The sequence below is a fragment of the Sinocyclocheilus anshuiensis genome, unplaced genomic scaffold, assembly GCF_001515605.1.
Source record: "Sinocyclocheilus anshuiensis isolate Anshui unplaced genomic scaffold, SAMN03320099.WGS_v1.1 scaffold984, whole genome shotgun sequence".
NCBI classification, from domain to species: Eukaryota; Metazoa; Chordata; class Actinopteri; order Cypriniformes; family Cyprinidae; genus Sinocyclocheilus; species Sinocyclocheilus anshuiensis.
Genome location: NW_015552616.1, coordinates 754230 through 774745, shown reverse-complemented (window position 1 = coordinate 774745; position 20516 = coordinate 754230). Strand labels below are relative to the sequence as shown.

At 35.6% G+C, this 20516-nt stretch overlaps 2 protein-coding genes across 6 annotated transcripts in view; both read right to left on the bottom strand.

The window, feature by feature from the left end:
* Positions 1 to 8511, bottom strand: part of LOC107666204 (SAM domain-containing protein SAMSN-1-like) — a 13388-nt gene extending 4877 nt beyond the window's left edge. The window contains exons 1-11 of one of the 5 annotated variants that reach the window (XM_016457411.1): positions 8408 to 8511; positions 6927 to 7070; positions 6533 to 6579; positions 6330 to 6367; positions 5922 to 6005; positions 4716 to 4807; positions 4535 to 4597; positions 3459 to 3561; positions 3040 to 3335; positions 568 to 648; positions 218 to 346 (exon numbers count right to left, since the gene is read on the bottom strand). In XM_016457411.1, the coding sequence (XP_016312897.1) occupies positions 218 to 346; positions 568 to 648; positions 3040 to 3335; positions 3459 to 3561; positions 4535 to 4597; positions 4716 to 4807; positions 5922 to 5964 (807 nt within the window). In that variant the 5' untranslated portion in view covers positions 5965 to 6005; positions 6330 to 6367; positions 6533 to 6579; positions 6927 to 7070; positions 8408 to 8511. Of the gene's footprint in view, positions 1 to 217; positions 347 to 567; positions 649 to 1181; positions 1342 to 3039; positions 3336 to 3458; positions 3562 to 4534; positions 4598 to 4715; positions 4808 to 5921; positions 6006 to 6329; positions 6388 to 6532; positions 6580 to 6926; positions 7071 to 8407 lie in introns of those variants that run through there. The other 4 variants (XM_016457414.1, XM_016457412.1, XM_016457413.1 and 1 more) reach the window with 4 other exon arrangements.
* A 2849-nt stretch (positions 8512 to 11360) lies between these two features.
* On the bottom strand, positions 11361 to 17934 carry LOC107666183 (long neurotoxin homolog TA-bm16-like). Its single transcript, XM_016457369.1, has 5 exons — positions 17809 to 17934; positions 13402 to 13403; positions 12540 to 12604; positions 12114 to 12209; positions 11361 to 11625 (listed from the first exon to the last, which is right to left on the bottom strand). The coding sequence occupies exons 1-5, from the start codon at positions 17932 to 17934 to the stop codon at positions 11543 to 11545; spliced, it is 372 nt and encodes a 123-aa protein (XP_016312855.1). The 3' UTR covers positions 11361 to 11542.
* Between the last annotated feature and the right edge of the window lie 2582 nt (positions 17935 to 20516).

Genomic DNA, 20516 nt, shown 5'->3' with positions numbered 1-20516 from the left:
ATATCTGAATATATATTTTTTGTTTTTATATATAATTAAAAAAAAAACATTTTAGGATAGTAAAACAACCAACAAAGGGAATAACACACCCCCTACTATTTAGACATATACTTAATTTTTCTTTAAATGTGCTGAACTGCTGATATTTTGGGTAATAAAGAACTGAGTTGCCTAATCAGTGTCAGTAATCAAATGAGGAACTTGCATTGTGACTCACCATGTCCTCAGAGTAGGATTTGACGTGTTTCTTGGCCATCCGTTTACGCATAGTCATCGAGATGGCTTTCATCTTTTTTCCCAAACTTCCTGGTTTCTCACAGTTTTCTGCTGTTGATTCACTCTCTGCCTGTTTTATACACGCAAAAACAATATGTTTTGATAATCCATTTGCGTATATATATAAAATCCTCCATCCGGTAGTCAAGTTAGACAATTGTAATTAAAGTAGGCTGCTGGTTTTTCATTTAAGAGACATGTTATACTTAACATAGTATAACAAACATAGAAACATAATGGGGCATAAACTCTCATATTAATAAATGTCTTATTCATGCAAATTTCTCTTACCTCAGGTGCTCCATTTTCCTCAAGTCTGGAAGGGGAGTGTTGATTTCTGAATGTGTCAAATCTTCCAAAACTGGTGGATCGCTGTGTCAGGTAAATAAAACCGACCACATTTATAAAGGATATAACAGCAAGGCACATGCAACATGTACATTACTTTGCATAAAACAAAAAAAAAGTAATTATAGTGTCCATGTCATCAAGTTATAGAGCACTTCAGTACATTATGTCATCGTTTTACAGTTTTCAATTTGATAAAAACACTGAATGATTCATAATCTGCTCAAAACCTGTCAGCTCTTCCACAGGAAAATGCAGATAATTATCTAAATTTAAAATATAATCTCAATCAAATAGCAAACTGTGATATCATTAGAGCCATTCTCATGAATTTGACCTTGACAAAGCTGTTCATACTTGTTCAGTAATGCTGTGTGGTGTCAAGCTGTTTTCTTTTTGTTACATTGTTCTTAAAAATGTCCATTTCTAGGTCCATATTCAAACGTCAGATCTACTGGGATATGGCATCACTGCATGATATTATAGCCTAATATATCTACTCAAATATCACCTTCAGATTGTTACCTGAAATCTTAAGATACATTAATAAATCCTACCTTTGGTTTAAGACTTTTTGGTTTGTCTGATGCATTTGAAGCAGCCCTTTGGAGCATCGCCTTGACGTGTGTGTTCAGTTTTTCCTTCAAATGAAAGTCTAATCTGAAACTAGCGGTTTTACCTCTCAGCTCCACAAGTGTAAGAATGCAATGTCTCAGCAGAACAACCAATTACAAGAACTTCCTTAAATCACACAGGATGTGAGCCAATGCGCGTTCTGTCTATTATCAAGGCATCAGTTCTACAGGGGAAAAACACTAAATGCTTGAGTCTGCATTTTGTGGTTCACCACTTCACAGTCATTTCGAGTAAAACAAATTCATAAATGGGACTCTGTGGCACGCAGAAAAAAAAAGAATTTCCATAGAGGTGCTTTTTACATAATTGAACCCTCCTTTCATCATATTAGTTTCATGAAGGCCCTCAGATTGTAAAATAAATGCAGGAATCTGTGCTTCCACTATGTTTTTCATATAACTTTATGATTTATGTTCGTAATTTCACATTATAGGATAAACTATAAATATACTCAAGTGAAAGCTTATTAATCAAAATTCCTTTTGTCCTTTGCCCAAATTGCAAAATCTGGTCTCTGTATAGGGGAATTAGCTCCACTGCATGCAAGGAAGTGGACCCGTGCTTTTGAAACACTTCCTGTCTACTTTCACAACTTTCAGTTAGGAATTTTTTTGCAAAACTGCACAACGACGAGTTCTATCTGACATCTGTCTTATGTACTTTGCATATGCAAAGCATGTTAGTCATGGGCTCTGTATATGACAAGAATTAAAATCCAGCCTCTATATACATTGAAAACTAAAAGTAAGCCATAAATATGTTTATTTTACTGAACAATTTGCTCTGTGATAGTATCGAAAAACATTGTTTCACCAGCAACATTGGCTCAACCAATGACATGAGTTTGGGGGCAGGACTATTGTTTGAGCGGCAAATAGAAGATGGGGAGAGTGTTCTGGAAACTTGTTTGAAAATAATCATAATTTTGCAATTACATTTTATGTTGCTAGAGGCACAAAAATTAAACACTTTTTGTGTTTAATTAAATTAAAATTGTGGAAAAAAGGCCTAGTTAAAAATACAGATTGCTGTAAAAGGCATGAACTGACCAATAGTGTCCAAGAAAACCCTACAGACAATCCAGCTGTTTGCAGTCAGCCATAGCAAAATCCAAATCCAGGATTACAGCATTGTAACCTATTTCTTCAAACACTACAAGCCTTTGAAAACAAACAGCCCTTCCTAAACTTTCATGAGAGCTTCACTTTATTTGAGAGTGATACAGTGTAGTTGTTCACTCCTACTCAGTGCTAGAAAGATGATACATATGAGAATGCAGGAAACAGGAAAAGATTATCAATTTACATGACCTCCAGAAAACACTGGAGGTCATCACCCTGAAGTATGTGAAAATATCACTGGTTGGCACGACAGGACAATCTTCAAAAGTCTTGTATTGTAATAATAACATGCATTCAGTACTTGATAGGAGGTTAACAGCTTGAGTTTATAACACATGAAATAAGAAGCTTTGATAATTTGCATATTTATCAAATATTCATGCTTTGCAAAGAATAATGTGAAATAATTGTTTCTTGAGCACCAAATCAGCATATTAGAATGATTTCTCAAGAATCATGTGACACTGAAAACTGAAGTAATGGCTGCTGAAAATTGAAAACTGAAATATACTAATATAGAAAACTGTTATTTTAAACTGTAAACAAATAAATGAAGCCTTGAGAGCATAAGAGACTTCTTCCAACAACATTTTTAAAAACTTTTGAATTATAGTATATATCAAATTTTGAATGATAGTATATATCGAAAATGACTTACATTGGAGGCACAGAAATCCACACTGGTGCTAGAACGCAGCACTCCTTTGGCGAAGGAGTCTCTCTTCGAGTTTCGAATGTTGATTTTATCTTCTTGACTTGGAGTTGTGGATGTAGTCCAGTCACAGATGTGAACTCGATATTCATTGCAGGGAGGTAGACAGGTGTTGTTGGCTGGTACCCAGTTTAAGGCTGTTTCAGTGGGGTTACTCCAGCGATGTCTGGCAGGTGCTGTCTCTGTGACCTTTGACCCCCCAGCAGTGTCACACATCATTCCTTTGGCACCTTTGATGTGAGCTTTGGAAGACACAGATAAAAATATCAGTATATGTTATTGACATTACAAACAGCTTTTGATTAAAATAAAAAAAACACAAAACAAGTAACTGCTATTGCATCAGGTTTAATAGGTATATTTACATGTTGTTTCTTGTGTTGAAGTGCCTCTCTTACTGCTTTTCCTCTCTACTTTTTTCATCCGTGTCCCTCTTAGCTGTGTCACATCTGCAACTGCTGTCTCAGGCTGTCAACAGAGTAGACATAATAATTAAATGACATTGTTAAATAATACCTACATACATGCATGCATATTAAATAAAATAATTAAATAAATTAAATAATTGTTATAAATAATTATATATCATTCTAACTTATAGGAACATTAATATATAAACATAATTATAAGGACATTTTTATTTTTTAGGTTTATGATAAAAATGATTTTTTTTTAATTCTATACCCTTATTATGCTGACGATTGTCACGAATCCTGTCCATGGACTTCTGTCCGATTGCCACCAGAGGTCACCCTTCTGTTACATTGACTCTCACACTACACAAACTGTTGCATGTCATCCCGGACTACATATCCCAGCATCCATTGCACTGATTACACACACAGCTGCTGCCAAGTCTAGTCACTTCATGTTGCCCTGCCTGTTTACTGATCTTCTGCCCATCTTGGAATTCTCTCTCGTCTTGTCGTTTGGACTCTCTGTTTGCACCTCGCATGGATTATTGTTTGTCTGTTGGATTACCCGTTTGCTTTGCCCTGTTGGATTACATTCGCCGTCGATTGACCCTTGCCTGTTTCTGGATTACTCTTGTGTCTTGCCCATGATATACCTGTTTGCCATTGTTGAACCCATGCCTGTTTTATGACTACGTCTGTAAATAAAAGCCTTGCATATGGATCCGCACGTCTCATCTCGTTCGCCCCGTAACAATTAAATTGATAACTCTCAACAGTGAGTCCATTGATGGAGTACTAAACTGGTGAACACATTACAGATTTAGCCGTCTCGACTGACTCTAATGCCATGTGGGCAAAGGGATTACATGGGCAGAACGTGCCCCTCACCCAACCATCTGTACAGACACAATCAACCACGATACCCTGTACAGGGACAACTGTTGTTCCAGCCTCTGTGTAATAAATGACGATCAGTTTCATTCCAGCTGGCACAAAGCACCTGGGAGGACAGGGCTTGAACTCACCATGCCATTCTGTCTGCTTCTTAGCTGATCTTGGTTTGGATTACACCCCTCATAATAGACAATCTACCAAAGAAAGAATTAACATTTTAAATAGAAAAATTAATGAAAATAAATAAATTATCTAATTTATCTAATTCTACCAACATAACTCAGCTAGACACAAATGTCATGTGTTTCCGACCTGGACAGGAATCTCTTGCTGTATGTTTCTTGAAATGGTCTTTCTGTCTGCCATTGTCTGGCTTTCAGCCCTTCTTATAGCACTCACCATATCTGAAATTTAAGCACATTTAATCTAATTATTAGGCAATTAGCAACCAAGTCACTATATAAAACGTTTGCTTTTTAAAAAAGTTTTTATTTTATCAAGACATTACAGAATCTCTGTTAGACAAACAAAAAGGGTAAACCAAAGTAGAGCTCAAAATAGTACATTCCTTATGAGAAAACTTATGTGGTTTTGCACCTCGTTTCCTGTTTTGCTTCTTCACGTATTTTGACGAGGGGAAATACCACATGGCAGGTGATTTTACTCTGCTTAGTCAAGGAAATTTGGCACATCCATACTGACAGGTTCAATAGCATTATTACCTTAAAATAAATGTGCACCACCATTTGAAATTCAAATTCGAGTAAGCTTATAATCTTTTCATTATCTTTTAAAAATAACAGATTAAAATATTTGAACATTGTCATTTTATCAAAAGCTCTAAGCTAAACTACATTTAACATTAGTTAGATTGTCACATTACAAAAAATCAGATAACTTTGTTAGAATGTATAGTTGCCATTGAAATTAACATGTCCTATGTTGTGACATACTATACACCATCTAAAACATTTAGCAATTCTTTTATAATTATTATGCATCTTTTATAAACCTAAAATAATAATAATTAATTTATAATAATTGAGATATTATAATTATAGTAATTGATTATGGTGGAATATTTGAATGATTACATGGAATATTTTTACTTTGAAAACTACTGTATCACACCACAGGGCCATTTAATAGGTAAAAGGATGTTTGAAATTGGTGAGAATAAGACTAAAGATATTCACTTCTCCCCTATACATTTTAACCTAAAATACTGAATGTTGATTTAAGAAGTCTTTTGAAGGTCCTCAACAGTTGTAAGAGGCTGAAGTCTAGTGCCCTATTTACAATTAAGACCCTGCTGTTTCTTAATTAATCCCACACAGGACAGGCAAGTGCTTTAAGTAAGCTGACGACTGCACAACACTGTCCATTTACTGTCAGTGGGATTTGACGCAGACGCAGGGCCATCTGATTGGCCAATAGTAAGTGATGTTGCTTAGCTGTGTGTGTCTTGTAAATGAAATCTAGTCGGGCTTAACCTACAAATCCTCAGACCGATTTTACCTTCATTCTGATTCTTCCTCAGGAGGACTAAATCTTCCTGCATTTTGGCACTGGGCCAGACAGAATTAGTGCAGTCGGTATTATCTGCAGGAGGGAAATCAGTACCATTAGGGGTTTGTTCATTTATGGTTCACTCATTTTCCATGCTTTTACTTTTTCACTCTGTGAAATCTCATTTAAAGGCAAGAAAATGTAGAAAATCTGGTTTGTCCTTTCATTCATGTTCATAATGATCTGATACACACTGTACCTTTCTTTTTCATTATCTATTTACTGGGCGGCTGTCAGTCAAGATAGTTGAGCATTAAAGCATAACAAGGGTGTACAGTACTATTGCAGCTTAGTCATGTGATTCAGAAAGAATTAGTTTAGGAAAATGTATAAAATATCTCTCAAAATATCACATACCTAAAGCTTAATTTTCAGAAACAGATTTTGGTAGTGAACTGAAAGAAGATGCAAGGAAACATTTAAAGAAAGTACAAACATTCACAGAGAGTACATTTTGCATTCTCTGTCGGTGTGAAAGCCTCAAGGGCTCTTTCACTTTTGCTTTGACAAGAAGTCCAACATTTTTCTCTTTGTTAACTAAAAACACAGATTGGACTCACCTTTGTTTCTTTTTTCTAGTGTTGTCTGAGTTGATTTGTGAAATTTCCTGTAAACAAATACAGTATGAGGCAGTTTGGTCATTTTATCTAGAAACTTTAACATGCAGAGTCATGTGTTGTTGTATATATTTATTTGAAATTGTGAAATTATGTGAAACGTGTTCTCAAGATTTCGCAGGCCTGTCATTTCAGGTTTCTCTCTCATAGGCAGGCCTCAAATAGACCTTAATATATTTCCATATGGTTACAGCACAATCTATTAGCAGCAGCTTTCATTTAATGGTAGCTCATCATGTCCACAGCAGTGTTATAGCGTGCGTCCAGATGGCCGATACATTTCCCATGACAGTGCAGTATACGGATTCAACATTCCAGCAGTCATTTCTATAGTTACCATGGAGATGGAACGGCCCGCACTTCTCCATTTGGTGGCGTCGTCTGAGAGAACAGCTGGGCTGCAGGACCTGCTGGGGATGGTGTACACCTGAGCCTCACAGGACTCCTGCACGGCCTCGTACAGGCTGTCCATAGAGCCCTCCTACAAAACAACATCATGTCGGTCACAACCCACGCTGCTAATAATGTAAAGTAAAATGTATGTAAGACTCACTAAATATCTGATTTATTACGAGGGTCTTCAATCCCCCCGACGGACCTTGTTACAAACATGATTATTATAGTTAACTAACACTAAAATCTTAAAAGAATTTGTTACTAGAAATAAAATAAACTGAAATAAAAAATCTAAAAGTATTAAATGAAATATAAAAATAATACATTTAAAAGCTAATAAAATGACAAAAACAGAACAAAATTACTAAAACTTTAAAATTTCATTTTCATTTAGTTTATCTTAATGTATTAAAATAAATAAAACTGAAATAAAAATAAACTATATGACAAAAAACAACAAAATTATTAAAACTTTAACTAAAATGAACATAAACAGAAAATCTAAAAATAAAAAAACTTTCAAAATATTAGATACAAAAAAGATAATAAAATAACCCTGTTTGTACCTTGTATAAAATTAAGTGTTGCATTTTAAGCCTGGCATTTTAAACAGGCATATAGTATAATAATAATATAAAATAATTAATAATCAACATTAAAATAATTGTTGATATACAGTGTCATACGCAAGTGCATTTAAAATTAACTTTCTAAAATGTATTATGGTTGTAACAGTGGAGCATTTTGCTTAATTTAAGCTTCTTAACTTTAGCTTTGGTTGAAATTAAGTTTATAATGTAGTTTTGTCTAAAGCAAATCATCTCTTTTTTAAACAAAAATTTGTCAGAAATCAAGCAATTAATGTAGTACAACCACCGATCCACTAGGGGTCACAGACCACCTGTTTAAGACCCTGATTTATTACACAGTGTTTGTAGTGCATTTGAGTGCAAATCCATTTGTGCAAAAGATGACACAAATAACCAGAAGCATTAGTTTGCTTACAGAAGATCAGACCAGCGTGAATTCAGTGAAGCGAGACCACCATTAATCATAGACTGCACAAAACAACACTGCATCTGGCAGAGAAACTCAGTTCAATCTACACATTTCACCAATGTGTTTTGTTTTTATAAAGTAAAATAATAATAATAATAATAATTAAATTAAAATATTGTGAAGGTAAGATAAATAAAATGTATCTTTAATGCAAGGGCTACACATGTAAGCCATAAGAAACTAATAACTTGACTTCTTAACCAAAAGAAAGCACAACAAAAGGCCCTCGTAAGCAGCTAAAGCTTGGTTCCTTCCTGATCTTCATGCACTGTCACATGTTGCCTTCACATCCTCCAGGAGGTCACGTTTCATCCACACACTGTCAGTCTACAAACCACAGAGCAGAAAAGGTGAATCACTTACCAGAGAAAAGCAGAAGAGATTCATTCTGGAAAGTATGGTTTCTTTCCAGTGCCCACAGCACAGGATGAACAATGGGACGAGCCAGAGGCAGACACTGAGCAGAGTGCTTTGTGTTCCAGGCTGCCTACTGCTCACAGATTAATACTGAATGACATCCTTCCTCTAATCCAATAGATGTGGAGGACCATTACCACTCCAGGCAGCCCCTCAATCAACTGCTGAGCTCGTTAATGCTGATGTTGTTTACTTACCAGTGAACTGGGTTGAGAGCTTTTGTTTGCACTATGACAGTCACCACAACAGACGTTTGCGTAATTTACTGTAAACGCCAGTCACTGGACTCATTTAAAAATGTGGTACATAGGTATGTAAAAGTTGTTTTTTTATATATATATATATATATATTTGCAAATTTTTGGATGCAGCACTTACTCCAGACAACTGAAACTAAAAAAAAAGTTTTTTTTTTTTTTTTTTATATATTATTGTTTACAAATATTTTATTTAGCCATATTTTCTCTAAAAAGTACATTCAATTTAGACTGAAAACAAACAAGTTTTATAGGAACAGAACACCTGCAGTCTCTACACAAGGAGCTTATTTCATGCTGGTGACATAGAAATATACTTGAATATGGCAGTGAGAAATATTTTATTAACCGAGCACCATGTTCTGACTCCATCCACAGGGAAAGGGAAATGAAGGTGACATTAAAGCACAGCCCTTAGGAGAATTCATCATTCAAGTACCTTCAAAAAGCTTGACTGCACTGTAAAATACATTAGGTAACCTAAAATATACTTCATGTGGAACCATCTGAACTAACTTTAGCTCAAAAATGGTATTTAATACGACTGAATCATCCTCACTACATAAGATTACACCATCGAAAGAACTGTAAAGCTCAGGTCACACAGAAATTTCCCCTTAAGTGCAATTTCACTTTCTACATTCTACTCAAGAAGTGTGGAATGACATTTTGTAATAAGAATTTTATTCACTTATGCAAAGCTTTTTTCTTCCATTCTCAGCTAGAGGAAATCTGCCCTGCTGAGGATGCGCTGTCTTGGCATGTGACACTACCTGCTAGCACAGCTAGTGTTTCTTAGCCAAAGTGCATGTGATGTCTTGTCAACAGTCCTTAAGTCGCTTATATCTGGAATTGTCTTGAAATAGACCCAGAGGATTATGGTGCACAACGTAGCGTTTCAGACCTCAGGACAGAAGGTGAATCTGCTTCAAGAATGTCTAAGCTGGTGCAGAAAATATGTCAATATGAAACCAAGGTGTTCATGGTTTCTCTCTGACTGTGCACGCAGCTGAATGTGAAGGTCATCAGACATTTGATTTGCTTCAGTGATAATCTGCTTGTTTTGATTTTGGAAGTTTGCCCAATTATGCAATCTGTTCATTTCTTTTATGTTGCAATGAAAAGGGCAGTTTGAGGTGATGGCTGGTCTGGCACTAGCACAGCTAATGCACTCAAATAATTAATGTGCCCTCGTGAATTTAATGATAAGTTCTGCATGTTTACAAATGCATATTCTGAGGTAATTCAAGTAGCAGATTCTATTGTAAAGTCAACAAGAAATCAAAATGAAGCCTATTTAATTTCTTAATGCACGTTCCTGGTCTTATTATGCATAATCCATTGTGCAATCCATTAGTGGTGTTATTCCAAATTAATATATGCAATTGTTGCAATTGCAATCTTTATTATATGAACAAAATGTATCTTCCTCTTAAATGACTTCCCTTTATGCTGACATCATTTATTGCCAAATAGGTATTTAGGTATCATTTTAACAATTTTTTGGTGGGTAACACCCACTTTTCACTGTCCAATCAGCTTGCAGTAGATACAATTAAGCCTCATCCAACATTTTTTCCTCATTTAGTGTCAAATTACACTCAAATTGCAGAACTAAAATGTGTTGCAAACAGGAATTCACTTTGACCGTGGCCAATCCAAGATGACAAGGCCTTTTTCTACAACCTCAGCTCAGTTAAAGTTTAATCCATCACTGTTAAGTGTCCTGTTCCCCCTTTTCTTCCTCTTTCTTGACAAATCTTGGAAATCTCACTCTCCCTTAATCAGCGAAAGAGCTCAGATTCTCAGAAACGACAGCTCATTCACTCGCTCATTTCTTAGAACTTGTAAATTGACAAAAATGCCATGTCAATTCAACACACCGAGGCCTCCGGCTCTTAATCTTTTGCTGTGCATTAAAGAACATGACAAGATAAATTGCTGTGCCGGTCGCTGTGTGAAAGAAGGTGCGCAGGTTCCCAGCTGGTTATTTTTAAAGCAAGAAAATCCTCAAATCTCTTTAATAACAAACCCTGCAGTCATGGAAACGGAAATAAAGACGGGAGGATTAATTCACGTCTGACCCACATTTCCTTGTTTGAATTAACATTATTAGAAGCAGCCCAGATTTTTTGTGTAAAGGTATTTTTAAAATAATGTGTATATGCATGTATAGAAGACTGCAATGTAAATTAAAAAAATTATAATCACAGTTAGTATTATTATGCATAATATAATGAGAACAACAGTTATCTGTGCAAAAGTTACTTTTGTCATAATACACAAACTGAACAATAAACTTGTTGACTAAAACTTGTGATTGGTTGATAAAGTGTACAGAGCATCTCATCATCTCTAATGGAGTTAAGCTTGCATGGAAACATGCAAGTAATTATGTTTTAAATCACCTTTAATCAACATTCGATATGCATTTTTTTTGCATTTCGTGAGAGATATTAATGCCTGGACTGCATGTTTAGCTTCCAGTCTTCTCATCTGTTAAAAGCAGCAGTTAATCCAGACGCATATGGCATCATAACATCTCTCTTGAATGACCTACATTCCTCTGATACTCAACACACCCATACACAGCATTTTACTGAGCAAAATTTAATTCATAAATCAAATCATACAGAGCTGGGACAGAAACCAAGCTTATTAGACATTCCTTTAAGCAGTGCTATGTAAAGCAAACCATGTTGATTCAGATGGGAAAAGGTCATTAGAAAAATGAAACACCTAGAGTAACCCAGGGATATTTTTTGTGCTACGCTATTACAGTGAACATTAGTGACTGATTCGATGACTCGATGACGTTGAGAGATCAGTCACACAGATCAGAAGTGCAGCAGTAGACGTTCACTCCAGGAACGCAGAACTCCTCACATGTCCGGCTGAACACAGTGGCTATGGTTTAGAGCATAACGAGAAAACAGCTCAATATCCTATCTAAACTTCTACAATACAGACCTTTAATAAAGAAATGACATTCTCCTTTTTTAATCACCAACCGAGGGGTAATAAATATGAATCTGTTACTAAGGTTATTTTTGTTAACAAAAACTAAAATTGAAACCAAAATTTCATTACTTGAAATAAAATAAACATTAACTAAAATATATCCAATGTATTTTATTTAAGCTAGTTACCAAGGCAACATTTGTCAGTTTTGTTTAGTTTAAGTTGAAGAGCTAAAATTACAACTAAATAAACTAAAACTATATAGACATTAAAAAAAATACCAATAAAAATGACAAAAAATGCTAAAAAAGTACAAAATAGAATCAAATTCAAAATATTAACAAAAGGTAGTATATCATGATACAAAGATGACATTGGATGTTAATGACTATTGAAAACTGAGTAAATAAATAATTTTAATATTAATTGCTTACCTGTTGAAACTGTTTTGCAGAAGTTGCTTGAGGCTGGGCATTGAGTTGGGGTCTTGCATTCCCCATCCGCACAGGTGTAGCATGTCAGCGAGTGCACTATTACATATTAGACAGATAGATAGCAATAGTGAAAATATCTGCACTTCATCAGAGCATTTTGAAAAACTTTTAACTACATTCCAAAGCGTAATATTTGACAATTTACTCCACTACATTTCATAAAAACATATTTTTTTCCTCTGAGACATGATAGCAATATCCGGTTCATGAACAAATCTTTAGTTTGAATCTATTATTTTCAATTAATCATTTTATATATTTGTGAATTTGTATGATTCAGTAAGCTCTAACCCATTTTGAGCAGGAAGATAAAGGATGGATGAATGGCTAGATAGATAGATGGAAAGAGACAAGCTTTTGTCTTACCTGAGGCACTGCAGAGAAGCACCACAATAAGAGCACACACTAGCGTCTTCATGATGGAAGCTGGTCTGGCAGGGGCGTAGATTACGCGGGGGACGTGTACGTATATTACATTTCTGTCCCCCTCACTTCTGAAATGATGGCTACACCCCTGTGGTCTGGTCATGCAGAGGAACATGTTTCTTTATATACATCGGTTACACCTTTTACTGAAAATACATTCTTCCTAAAGTACATCAGTAATGCTGCATGACAGGTTTCATGTAACTAGATATAGATGTCAGCTTCTTGGACAAGGAAGTAAAATTATTTTTCGGTAATTCTCTTCTTAGCTTAATGTCTGTCCTTAGCTTGTGAATTGTTTTAGCCAAGATGCAAGATCTGAGAACTTCTATGAAGTCTGTAACTCCACAATGTCTTTTCCTAATCTTTCACTTATTTTTTCTTAATCTTTTCACTTATTTACTCATAATTTCTCTGATTTCTCTAACTCTGATAAGTTGGCTATTTTAATATTGAGATCACTATCTATTTTCCGGCACTAGCAGATACTACCACAATGCATTATATCCGTAGGAAGAACATACTTCCCCAAATATCACAATGATTGCACTTCTATTTTATAATATATTTATTTAATAATTGAAACCATAAACCACACTATCCTATGAGATGGGCATCTAAAGTGCAGAGCTCTTAAATTCAAATTCCTCCTGCATTACTAAGCCTGTCAGGTACCATAGAAATCATCCAATTAATCTGCAAACCAACAATCCTCTGGTGTTCCACTGGGATCTGTACTTGGACCACTTCTCATTCTATACTACATCACTCAGTTATGTCATAACCTCTCATGGCCTCTTACCTCTTATTAAAAATGCAAATCTCATCTCAAAGTTAAAATTACAGGCCAGCTGGCAAAATGATCTCTAATAGCATGCACCTCAGGGCCGTGAAGCCAAGTGAATTCAATGCTTATTAGAGCTGGGGCACGGACAGGCCTTATGGGTAATCTGTCTAAAGATTAGTCTTTTATTGTTTTTAGGCTCTGGCATTTCCATAGAAGTTTGAGACTAGTTATTGCTTTGAGGACAGATATTAGGGGACTGTCAATGTTCAGCTCTCATGACTAAGGTTAAATTTCCAAAATATGATGGATATTTTCCTCTTGAGAATCCAATATATCCAACGTGACCTCATGATAATTCGTATGTATTTTACGTAAAATGTGGTTCTATAAAACGTACATTTACTTACGTATGTTCAGCCTCTAAACGTACAAATACTTACGTATTTTCAGAATTTAAACGTACAAAACTGACGTATTTACGATACCTAAAAATGAATCCTTATGAATATTGAAATCTCGGCATTAATTTATTAGTTTTTAGTTGTTATATGAATTACCTTGTTAGGACTGCGGGGGCAACGCATCATTATTTGGATTACTTTTTGGTACTGCTTTTGACATTTTTGCAATAAATAAATGATTGTAATTGCATTTATCTGTCTGTCATGTTTTTTTTATACTGTACAGAAATTTTTAGGTTTCTAGGTAGGAGTGGAATTAGCGACTATAAAAATATTTTAATGCTACATTGTTACTAAAATGGTTATTTTCCTGCATATTTCGGTCATTTGCGTTTTATATCCTTTTATATTCGCTATAAAATGGGTAGGTTAAGGTTTGGGGGTAGGTTAAGGGGTCTAAAAATCTAAATCGCTTAATGATAAAATTATAAAAATGCATTGATACGAATATCTTAATGATATAAAAGATACGTAAATATTTTTACGTTTTTTAGCTACAAATACGTAGTGATTTGTACGTTTTAAACGTTGAAATACGTCTAAATTGTACGTTTTAGCATTAATAAAAACGTACAAAAGTACGTTTTGTGCTTGTAAATGTTACGTATTAATACCTACGTATAAACATGAGACCAGGCTGATACATCAGACAAGCAAAGTTTATTACAGCTTTACATAACATTGTCACTAAGGTGTCAAATTAACAGCTTTGTTAAAACAAGTACAAATGTTTAATTATCATTCTGATATCACTGCAGATGAGGCATCTAAGAAAAAAATGTTTTTCAGTAAATGCTGTAACATGTAGATGTAAACACAAGAGACACAGACAGCAGGGGGCAACAAAGATCAGAAATAATTAGATGGCAAGCATTCAGCAAATAGCCTTCATATTCATAAAGAAAAAGAAAGATAATAACAATACCGGAACATATATGATTAGTGTTTAATAAACTAATAATATACTAATATTAATATTTTATTAAATTGTATGTTATTTACATATTAGTTACATGTATCATTTCATATAAGCAGTAAAATTCATGAAGTGCACTTAAAAAAATCAGACATGTTTTAATAAATCAAGAATGTTTGAAACTATTTCAGTTTAATATACAAACTTAGCATATTATATGAAAATAATTAATAATACTTAAGATAATTAGAGCTTTGGAAGAAGAACATTAGCATTCCTCAGCCTAAACATCCATCTATCGTTCTCTCTCTTTAGTCATCCATCTATTTATTCATAAATCACTCAACCATAGCCTACATCTATCGATCCATTAATTCATTTTTTAATAAAAGCAATTTATTGGAAAGCTTACAGTTCTTTAGTATACCACTCAACAAAATGAAATCTTGGGCTTCTAATGTAATTTTTCGATGCATTAAATAAATTACTAAAAGTTCCATTTAGTAAGCAATTGATTCCTGTGTAAATAATCACTTCAATAAAATATTTTGGGATTCATTTAGCCTCTAAGCATAAAGGTGACTTATCACGACTTGTGATTTAGGGTTGCCAGTTCATACGAGCTTTAGAACTCTCTGAACTTTAGAATAGCACATTTTACAAACTTCCTAGCAGTACATCAGCTCCAAGCACAGGCAGTATGTTCTGAAAGCTGAGTAGATGCAAAGTTGAGTGTTTTATGGTTTTGAACTAAGCGTTGACCATATGACTTCTGAAGGTGAACTTGCTACTCTGCAGTGACGTCTCATAATTCCTTCACCTGTGCCAATGACCTCCAAAGGAAGACGTCTGGAACAGAACAGTCTGTCTTGAAACAAAACACTAAAACAAGCACAGTATGAAATTTTAATCTAAGTTTAATCGGATTTTTTTTAAACACTAATAGTTTGCAGTTTAGTATAATAGCCTACTTAAGAAGAGCAATAATAGGCTGCTTAATAATACTTAATAAATACTTAACAGCTTGATTTATTAACCCTTTTCACATTTCCATAGTTCTCAGAAACAGAAGATTTCATAATTGTGAAACTTCTTTAGTGGTGAACTGAAACTACAACAAATGCATTTTGTGTGTGTGATTTGCCCCATTGGCAAAAGAAATAGCATTTCTATGAATTTGCAAAAGAGGAAAAAATATTGATATATATTAAAAGCACTTCATGGAAACAGCCATAAATTAGCAAGCACCACTATGTGTCACTACAGACTGCAGTACCGCTGACAGCCAGCATATGCTGCCCTTGAGCCAATCAGTTGTGTGAGTGCTTCAAATTTTTTTTTTGATTGCATTTCACAGCCGAATGAATAAAATCTCTTCAGAATGCAGTTGGCCAAAATAATCTACAATTCTCATTTGAACAAACCAACACATCGCTTTGCCAGTACATCTCTGAAATAAATGACACCATTTGCAAACTAAAACAGTCTGACAGGGCAAGCAGTCTGATCTCGCTGCTTAAAAAAGTCATTCTCTCTTCCAAAGCGCAGTGACTGGACTGGATAGCAAAAAGCTTCAGATTTCCCATCTCCCTCAGTAAATTGCAGAAACCGAGTGTCCTCCATTAGGCGCCATAAATCCGAGTTGATGTGACAAAGGGTAATGAAGCAGCTTTCTAATCGGCCTGCCCACAGCCCCTCATGTCACACTGCAGACAAGCCTGGGCCAAATGCAGGAATGGATGTGGTTAACAGATTATCGAGCAAAGCTAAACCCACAAACGTTTATTTAGAGCCAGAAAATGGCAGCATGCATGTCGATAATGGTATACGTGAGGGATGGCTTGGCTAAATGCAGTTGAAAGTTGGTAGCATTTACAGAAATCAATAATACAGCACCAGACAAGTTTAATGAAAGAAGATGATAATGATCCTGTTTATCCTCAAGCTAAACCAGAACCTCTCTGAAAAAGAACAACGAGTCCATTTCCAAATGCTGTTTTATTGTATAAGTGGCTCTGTTTCACAAGAACAAGAACTTCCTATAAACTTGAAGCCGTGGGAGTCGAGCTTTAGCCTCTCAGGATGGTGTGTGGAACACACTGCAGCAGGATGACCTTAAACTCTGGACTTGTCCCATACAGTACATGTGTTCCTCTTGTCCTTGTCTCTGAATTGGAACAGAGCTTACTACAGCGAGACCTGGCTGGCGCTTTATCACATAAACCTTCGGTATACCTAATCAAATAACCAGCCGGGCGTGAAACCATATTCCACTCTGTTCACGTAGCCTTGCGATGTGTGCCTTGCAGAATCAAACCGGACACAGGATTAAGTGATGGAGTCGGAGTCTTCCAGAGGGCTTTGTGCTACAGCGATTAGGACAGAGGTATTAGCGTGATTGTGGGCGGTACAATACATAAAGAATGGGGAAAGAAGTGCAAAGTAGCTCTCCATGACCCATCAGGTGTTCATCTGTTGAAATATTGCCTAGTGGTGTAGTTTTTATAAAATAACAATGATGAGAGCTTTTATTTACATCAAATTTCACACCTGAAAGTAGTGAAGCAACTGGATTTGGTCAAAGAAGGAAATAATGTTGATAGAAAAGATTGAAATGATTAAGGAAAAATGTTTGTTAGATGAATGCACTCTATCAAATCTCCTTTTTTAAAAGTTGCATATATATATATATATATATATATATATACATTTGAAAACACATATATATATATATATATATATATATATATATATATTTTAATTAAAACTTTTAATACTTTATTATAAATCCTTGTTTCGATATTTTAAATAGAAAAAGTGTTCTGTAAATGCTATTATTATTATTATTATTATTATTATTACTTTATTATTATTCGGTCAGATGTTCTTGGCACAAAAGCACAAAATGCTGCAAAAATGCATTTTCACTAGTGGTCTCAGACTTTTTGATATTTTAGAATAGTTTTCTTTTTCCGATATTCTCTGTACTTTTTTTTTTTGGAGCTATTTGACACTTGCATTTCTCAATAGCGGCTAATGACTCACTATATCCACATCCCTTTCTTTGTCTCTCTGAACTCCTATCTTTGTACTCAGCTGCGAGGGGTCGTGACCTCTGTGGCCTTTTGTTCCCTCAGTGAGTTGGGTTACAGACAGTGCCTCATCAGCCATGCTGTAGATGACCTTCTGTACTCCTGTCCCTCAGAGCTATGCGGGGCCATTGGCCTCTCTGCCTCAGTGTTAAAGCTGCCTTTTATAGAGCAGCCTGCCCCAGCAGCATGCTGGGAGACGAACAGAGACAAATTGGCTTGGATTTTTTCTTCAGAATAGTTCAATCAACAAGTGCGACAGAAAAAATGAATGCAAGGTGGATATCTGTCTAATCAGGGTCTTTGATATCTCAGGCTTTCTTAAAAAACTTTGCTAACTTTAAAATGATGGCTGTGTTGCTAAAGCTTAGTGTCCTCTGTAAGAGGCTCTTAAAGCCATTCCATGTCATGCTGTAAAAATAATTAAAAGAGCAGGAAGAGGAGTTATTAAACCAAAAGGAAAGTTGCAGAAGGCGGGAGGGGTGTTCAGACAGCAGGGGTCTTTGATGAGCGTATCCGGACCGGGCCGGATGAGAGCTGAGTAATGTGGGGGAGCTTTATCCAGGTGCACACATTGTGCTCTTGAGTCTAGCACTTCTTTCTGCCTTCATCCGTCTCTCTTTCTTTCTTTTTCACTCATTCATTCTCGTTCTCCCCCCTTTTCCCTTCTCTGTCTATTCAGCTCAAGCGCCGGGAGTCAGATAGATGGTCCAGCTGCATCCTCTTGGTCACTATGTGCCAGTTTATTTAAGGTCTTCTTGGAACAGAGACCTCCCTGTGAATGTCTTAATATATAGCCTGTGTGTTCGTGTTTGTTCTCGGGAGAGCAAGTCACGGTCCCTAAATACATCTCAGGGTCGGTTAGATTTAGAACGCTGAGTAAATACTACACCGATTTTTTATGAGTGTTTGCATGAAAAGGGAGTGTAGTCATGGCTTTCTCATTATGTTTCAGACCAAGGAGGTCCGTAGCACCTGGAGAAAGCTATCCATTAGCATTCTCATTCATCTCAATGGCAGTTTCTCAGAATGGAGCAAGAACAAGAACGCACACAGTGACTCCCACAAACATCACTAGCGACTATCCTGGGATGTGACTTGAAAGGCAACAATGTAAGGCTGAATATAATAATAATGGTAGTTTATTTTTACTGCCATTCAAAAGTTTGGTGTCAGTAAATTTCTTGTTTTTGAAAGTCTCATGCGCACAATTTCTGCACTTATTTGATCAAAAATACAGTAAAAACAGTGATATTGCGAAATATTATTTATTACACTTTAAAAAATGTTTTCTATTTTAATATATTTTAAAATGTTGTTTATTCCTCTGATGGCAAGGCTGAATTTTCTGCAGCAATTACTCTGTCTTCAGTGTCACATGATCCTTCAGAAATCATTCTAATATGCTGATCTGCTGCTCAAGAAACATTTCTTATTATTACCAATGTTAAAAACAGCTGTGCTGTTTAATATTTTTGTGTAAAAAATATCTTTAACAGGTGCTTCTGACTGGGCATTTTGAGTAGACTCATTGAAATATATTGAAATATTCTATTCTCTCTCTCTCTATATATATATATAGAATATAGAATAATACATTTACCCCCAAACTGTCTCACATCAACACATTTTTTACACAATTGCACACGTTTGAACTTATTGCTATGGGATGTCTTTTTCTATCAATTCTTCAATAGGTAGATCTTGTCTTTCATAAAGGCCGAGGTCAGGGATCTTGGGCCTAAAAAGGTTGGTGACCACTGCTATAAATGAATGAAAACTGCTCTCTGATACCCAGCCTGGTCACTTCTGTCCTGGATTGGCCTTGTCAAATGCATAGAGATAGTCAGGTTTGCCATTTTTCATTTGGAACGGTCACACCACTTCTAATTAGATTCCTCATGCAATTTTGCCTCCAAAGCAGTACAGCCTTGATTTTTTATTTATTTTTTGGTCCCTCACCAGTTTTCAGCTGCTATGGGCCGTCCACAGGCCATCAATATTGATCACCTTGCTATATGAAAAAACCCTAAAATCCCCTTTATCCTGATGTAAATGACTTGCACTATTGATTAATTAATTTTAGATGTTGACATCAGCAGCATTAACATTAGAAAAATTAAAGATGTTGAATTTATTCAAGTGAATTAATTATTCATTTAATTCATGTATGCATATTTATATATTCATTCATGTATTAATTTATGCAGATTTTTGGAAGCTGTAAAATGCCATAGTCCTTCAATAGACATATGACTTTATACTACATTATACATTATACTAACAGCTCTGCCTGTCCTGCCTAGGAGGAGGTGATTCACAACTTTTATTGCACCAATACTGCCTACTCATCTGCGCTATCCCTGAGCAACCTGCGCTCTCCTGCGTCATACAACAGTGTCCTCCCTGGGACCTTTAACTTCTGATGACCCCTGAGGGGTGGAGCTCTTCATTTCCTGCCCTGCTGGTGACTCACACCCATCAATGATTTGATGTTTATCAGTCCGACCTTTCATGACCTCTCCTGTTTCCTGCTGATGACTGGATGACCCCTGTGGGTGACCTCTTGTTGATTTTTATCTGCTTTTAACACATCCAGTTTATGCCTCAATGCATCTTGTCAGAAGTGTCATGCTTGTTCATGATCCAAGCTTGTTCATACTC